The sequence below is a fragment of the Ailuropoda melanoleuca genome, unplaced genomic scaffold (genome assembly GCF_002007445.2).
Source record: "Ailuropoda melanoleuca isolate Jingjing unplaced genomic scaffold, ASM200744v2 unplaced-scaffold9269, whole genome shotgun sequence".
In the NCBI taxonomy this organism is placed as follows: Eukaryota; Metazoa; Chordata; class Mammalia; order Carnivora; family Ursidae; genus Ailuropoda; species Ailuropoda melanoleuca.
Window position 1 is genome coordinate 1 of NW_023254735.1, and position 6427 is coordinate 6427.

The window sequence follows — 6427 nt, forward strand, 5'->3', positions numbered from 1 at the left end:
AACCCCAAGATCAACTGTCACATGTTCTTCTGAATGGGCCAGCCAGGTGACCCCACAATCAAACATTTTAATAGGAAACAAACAGCTATGAAAATGAGCAGGCAGGGGCACTGGGGTGGCTCAGTCATTTAAGAATCTGCCTTCAGCTCAGGTCATGATCCCAGGTCCAGCCACACACTGGGCTCCCGGCTCAGCAGGGAGCCTGCTTCTCCCTCTCCCTTTCCCTCTGCCTCTGCCTGCCGCTCCCCCTGCTTGTGCTCTCTCCCTCTCTCTGTCAAATAAATAAATAAAATTTTAAAAAGAAAAAAAAAAGAAAATGAGTAGACAGAACATATAGAAGCAGTCTGAAACACAGGATATTTATTGAATAAGATCAAATCAATACATTTAAAATATCTGGCAAAGAAACAAAAACAGAAGCCATAATGAAAGAAGAGGATATCATGAAAAGAACAGGCAATTTCTGAAAAAGAAGCAAATGGAAAAAAATGAAAAGCACATCCATGAAAGCCAAACACTAAATGGACATGTCAAAAAAGAGATTAAATATAACTAAAAAGATAATTAGTGAACCATAAGCCTAGAGCTACAAAGACATTACAAATAAAAACGAGAAGTTTAAGATATGCTCAGGACAGAATCAGAAGTCCTAACAACAAGAGCTCCAGAAGTAAATCATCAGAAGAATGAGACAATGTTAGAAGCGATATTAGTGAATAAATTTCCAAAACAGAAAATGTGAGCCTTCACATTAAATAAGCACACACAGGCCCAAAGTTTAAATAAACATAAATCCACATTTAGACACATCTAAATGAACCTGCATAATACAAAACTAAATAAGTACAAGTCTTAAAAGCAACCAGAGATTAAAAATTACCTACAAATGAATGACCATTAAACTGATAACAGAGGTCTCAGAAACAACAGAAGGCAGAAAATAATGTGATCATATCACTGACATTGTAGGAAAACTGAGCTTTGGTCTACAATTTTATATCTATCATTCAGAAATTAGTGAAAATAAAGACATTCTCACAGAAAAACTAAGAGATTTTACTATCCCGTGTCCATCACAAAAAGAATTAAAGAATGTACTTTGAGATATACTTTTGAAAAGGAGAATAAAAGCAGTAATCTTGACCAAAAAAATCACTAAATGTGTTAATAAATCTAAACACTCAACAATTGTTAAAAACAATTTCTAACGTCACTTAAAAGGGGGGACAGGGGCATTATTCTACAACAAAAGTCAGTAAGAGGACAAAACAACCAAAAGCAATGAACGAACCCTCCTTAGATCTTAGTTCAAAATATAAACATTTACACAGGNACAACAATTGTTAAAAACTATTTCTAACAACGTCACTTAAAAGGGGGGACAGGGGCATTATTCTACAACAAAAGTCAGTAAAAGGACAAAACAACCAAAAGCAATGAACGAACCCTCCTTAGATCTTAGTTCAAAATATAAACATTTACACAGGACATTTTGGAGTATAATAAGAGGATTTTATTCGTATGCCAGAAGAGCCTTATATATAGTTAGATCCATACACATGTAGTAAAATTATTTTTATAAACATACATCAGAATAAGCTTAAGATTCAGGATAATGGTCACATCTGCAAATGCAGGAAGAATGGGGTTAAGGAAAGGAAAACCTAAAATATTGCAGGACACCTGGATGGCTCAGTTAGTTAAGCATCTGACTTCAGCTCAGGTCATGATCTTAGGGTCCTGGGACTGAGCCCCCAGTAGGGCAAGGAGTCTGCTCATCCCTCTGCCCCTCCCCCTGCTCATGCTCTCTCTCTCTCTCTCTAATAAATAAATAAAATCTTTTTAAAAACATATAAAGGGGGGGCCCCTGGGTGGCACAGCGGCTAAGCGTCTGCCTTCAGCTCAGGGCGTGATCCCAGCATTCCGGGATCGAGTCCCACATCGGGCTCCTCGGCTGGGAGCCTGCTTCTTCCTCTCCCACTCCCCCTGCTTGTGTTCCCTCTCTCTCTGTCACATAAATAAATAAAANCTCTAATAAATAAATAAAATCTTTTTAAAAATATATTAAAGGGGCACCTGGGTGGCTCAGTGGTTAAGCATCTGCCTTCAGCTCAGATCATGATCCCACGGTCCTGGGACCGAGCCCCGGGTCAGGCTCAGGGAGCCTGCATCTTCCTCTCCTTCTGCTGCTCCCTCTGCTTGTGTTCTCTCACTTTCTCTCTCTCCCTCTCGAATAAATAAATAAATAAAATCTTTTTTTAAAAATCCAAAATATTGCACAGCTTTGGGGCGTCTAGGTGGCTCAGTCATTGAGCGTCTGGCTTCAGCTCGGGGCATGATCCCAGCGTTCTGGGATCGAGCCCCGCTTCGGGCTCCCTGCTCTGCTGGGAGCCTGCTTCTTCCTCTCCCACTCCCCGTTTGTGTTCCCTCTCTCTCTGGCTGTCTCTCTGTCAAATAAATAAATAAAATCTTTATATATATATATATATATTTGCAAAGCTTTGACAGAAAGTGTTTGGTGAAGAGGTTATTTATAATATTCCCTCCACTTTTAATATGCTGAAATATAATTTTTTAAAACACAATTTAAAAGAAAATTTCAAGTAAGATGTATGTAAGGTGTAGGATGGAAAAAAGTTGTTTTACTACAAAAAGCATAAGATAATGTTAAGGTCCCCCACCTCAGATCAAAGTTCTATCTGTTCAGGGAAAAAAAAAAAAGGAATCCTCAGAGTACAAATGCTGCAATGTCTGGAGAGCATTACCTCAAAGGACCCATCAAACACTCCTAAAATGTGACCTTCCACTGCACTTCCTAAGCAGACACAAATATGCCCTCACTTTCAAGACAGATAGAAATCTCTGAATGGACATGAGGACTAATTTCATGGTTTCACAGGACCTAAAAACTAAGTCTTGCCAGAGGGCAATGGCCCCTTCCAAGATGAAGTGAAAACAAAATGCCAATCAAATATGCCAAGAGCTCTAAGAGTCATTCTATCATCCCAAGTAATGCTTTACCTGAAGCTCTTCGTCATTCACCAAATTGTGCAGTCTCTTCTGTCTTCTCTTAGACTAGTGCCTATCCTGAGCCTTGCACTCTAATCTATGACCTTTCCTAACCAGTGCCCTCCACATGTACACTCAACTCCCAAACCAAACACCCGTCCCAGCTGTGTTCACCCTTTTCTTCCTAAGTCCTGTGCTAACTATTGCCATGACCTTTGGCCTGCATGAACTCAACTATGGCCTACATCTATCACATGCTCCAGCCTGGCTACATAATTCACAGGATTTTTTAATGCATTTGTTTCACTTCTTATTTATCTAATATTTACTGAACTCAATAACAATTTATTGTACACGAGTACTAGGCAACTGGGGAAACTGAATATAAAATGGGTTATCAGATATTGTAGAGAAATTAATTTTTTTAGGTGTGATAGTGGTTTTATAGTTGAGGAAACTGAGATATTATAGAATTATAGTTTTTTAGATGTGACATTACTATGCTAGTTACATAGGAAAAGTATTTTTATGGGAATACATGCTGAAACACTTGAGTGAAGTGTTACAATGTCTAGAACTTACTTGGTTTAGCAAAAACACATACATACACATATAAAGCAATGTAGCAGATGTTGATAGTTAAAACAGGTGGTATTCAAGTAATGTACTATTCTTTCATGTTAAACAGTTGTGGGCTTCTACACAAAAACTTGTAAACAGATGTTTATAGCAGCATTACTCACAATAATAAAGAAACAACCCAAATGACCATCAACAGATGAATTTAGTCATACAATAGAATGTATTCATAAAAAGTAATGAAGCATTAATACATGCTACAACTTGAATGTATCTTGAAAATACTGTGCAAAGTGAAAAATTCTGCAAGTGAAAGAAACCAGACACAAAAAGCCTCATATTATATAACGCCATTTATATAAAATATCCAGCATAGACAAATCCATAGAGAGGAAGTACATTTTGTGGTTGCCAGGGATTGGGAAAGGGGAAAATAGGAAGTGATGGGTACAGGATTAATGGGTATAGGATTTCCTTTTTTTTTTTTTTTTTAAAGATTTATTTATTTTTGAGAAAGAGAGAGAGCAAGAGTGTGGAGGAGAGTGGTAGGGGGGAAGGAGAGGGACAAACAGACTCTGTGCGGGGCAAGGCGCCTGAAGCAGGGCTCAAACTCAGGACCCTGAGATCATGACCTGAGACAAATACAACAGTCAAATGCTTAACCAACTGAGCCACCCAGGAGCCCCTAGGATTTCCTTTCAACATAATAAAAATATTTTGGAGCTAAAAAGTGGTGATGGTTGCACAATTTTGTAAACTTACCAAATGCTACTGAGTTGTACACTGCAATGACTCAAATGCAATGTGCATTTCACCACAATAAAAAATAATGGGGGGGGGAACACAAGACAAAAATGTAAAGAAACTGCTATCATAGTGAGAAATACTGATGGGAAGGAGGTTTAAGAGAGAGAAAAAGAAATAACCAACCTGGAAGTGAAGCAGGATACTGCAAAAGAATACTCTTTGCATATACTTCTTCTGAAGCAGGATCAAATGAAAGAGGAGACATTGGTGGTAAAAGATCCACAGCCTTAAAACACAGAATTCATCATTTTGAAATACACATTTACTCACTACCACAATAACACTACTAAGTTAATCTATGAATGGATGATTTTCCCCCTAACGAAGACAGAATTACCAAGCATGTAAATTGTTCTAGAACTATTTTTAAACCAAGGAGAACAATATTAGAACAAGGGGACTACTCTGTCCTCCAACTGTGCCTCAAATGTAATACTACCTCACAGCAAAAGAAATGTCACATTTTCTTTTTAATATAATCCTCTGAATCTAAAAATATTAACTATAAATCACAAAGCAGCCGGATGAATACTCTAATATGTACTTAGAAAAATTACAAACCAAAACATTTAAACTTTAGGCTCAGGTGCAAAGATGACAACTTACACAGGCACAGCATTCCTAGATCATTTGTAACATAAATCAAAAGATCGCCTTATATTAAACTACTCTCCAAAAGGCAAGTCAACATTACTTACTGGAGTCCAACCTTTAATTAGACTGAAAGGAGACAGACCAAGAAATTCTTTCCACTTCTTATGCCATTCTCCTTGTTTTTCAACAACAGAATGTTTTATACTGGTGAGATCTTCTTTGATTTTACACCTATGATAGCATGAAAAAAAGAACTTCATTCAAAACATAAATATATAAAAATATTGAGTAAAATTTAAGAATACAACAGCTTTTAGAGAAAGGGAAGAAAACATAGCTGGAAGTTCAACCAGTACAGCACATATAAACCAAATAAACTCTCACAATGAACATTCAGAACCTAAAGTACCTTTTTGCCTTTAAAGACCAGAAAGCAATCATACATCTATTATTCCACTTATCTTTAAAATATTCTTTTTCCCTAGCTGTAAACAAGTCCAAATTCTATACCTACTCTCCATCCACTCCTAAGGGCAGCCCATACCTCCCAGTTACTCCACTCGAATAACAAATTTTTCTGAGGCTTAGTTTTATTAAGTAGACTCCAAAGAAAAGCTTGAGAACGTTAAAATTATTTCATAAAGAATTATCACTAAGGGCAAATAATTTATTCTAGACAAAAAGAAAACTACATTAATTGTCCTTTCTATTTAATGTGTCTCTCCAGAGTTTCTGAGTTCTAATAAAATGTTCTTATTTGTTTGCCAAGGCTAAAGAGTTGTCAACTACATGAGTTCTGCTGAGAAATTACCAAAACCACCCTACTCCTCCCCCAATAATGCAACAAAAGATCTTTCTACAGTACCTCATATGCTTCAGATCTGCTAATCTCTCTCTCTGAAGTTTGGTCTCCTTTTCAAGGAAGTGAAGGTCTATTGTCAGTCTTGCTGGGTCGGCCTGACAACGTTCACATTTCACTACTTTCAAGACTTCATTTAATAACTGAATAACTGTTAACAGGTTCAATTTTCCAGCCTCATAAACATTTCCAATGTGCAACTAAGGATTCAGAGGGGGGGAAAAAAGTGGTTTTTAAGATAATAACTGTTAGATAAATATATTTACATTTTTTACTATTATATAGAAAGGTTACCTTAAAGAAGAGTGAAGAAAGTCAAATGTCTACCCAAAAATGAAGCCAAGGAAACAATTTTGGTCCAAAGAAAACTACTATGAAGAATTTAACATGGCATGCTATATTTTTATATTATGCAAAAAAGCTGCAAGCTAGAATAAAAGAAATGCAAATAAATGGAAAGCAAACTGAAGACCAAGGAGAAAGAGCAGGTTTGGTGAAAGATCATGAATCCATGTTTTAACTAAAGTTGTAAATTGATGGCCCATAACAGCTGAATCCAAACTTAGACATGTTTATTTG

The 6427-nt window shown here is 36.8% G+C and overlaps 1 protein-coding gene across 2 annotated transcripts; it reads right to left on the reverse strand.

Annotated features, from left to right (window-relative positions):
- Nucleotides 1-4267: 4267 nt before the first annotated feature.
- On the reverse strand, nucleotides 4268-6419 carry LOC117800947 (HAUS augmin-like complex subunit 6). 2 transcript variants are annotated; one of them, XR_004623225.1, is made up of 4 exons: nucleotides 6143-6419; nucleotides 5855-6048; nucleotides 5094-5220; nucleotides 4268-4621 (listed from the first exon to the last, which is right to left on the reverse strand). XR_004623225.1 is itself a non-coding variant. In XM_034653511.1 (3 exons), the coding sequence occupies exons 1-3, from the start codon at nucleotides 5857-5859 to the stop codon at nucleotides 4460-4462; spliced, it is 294 nt and encodes a 97-aa protein (XP_034509402.1). In that variant the 5' UTR covers nucleotides 5860-6419; the 3' UTR covers nucleotides 4268-4459. The 2 variants fall into 2 exon arrangements, 1 of the variants encoding a protein (XP_034509402.1); XM_034653511.1 differs by having other exon boundaries at nucleotides 5855-6419.
- Nucleotides 6420-6427: the final 8 nt, after the last annotated feature.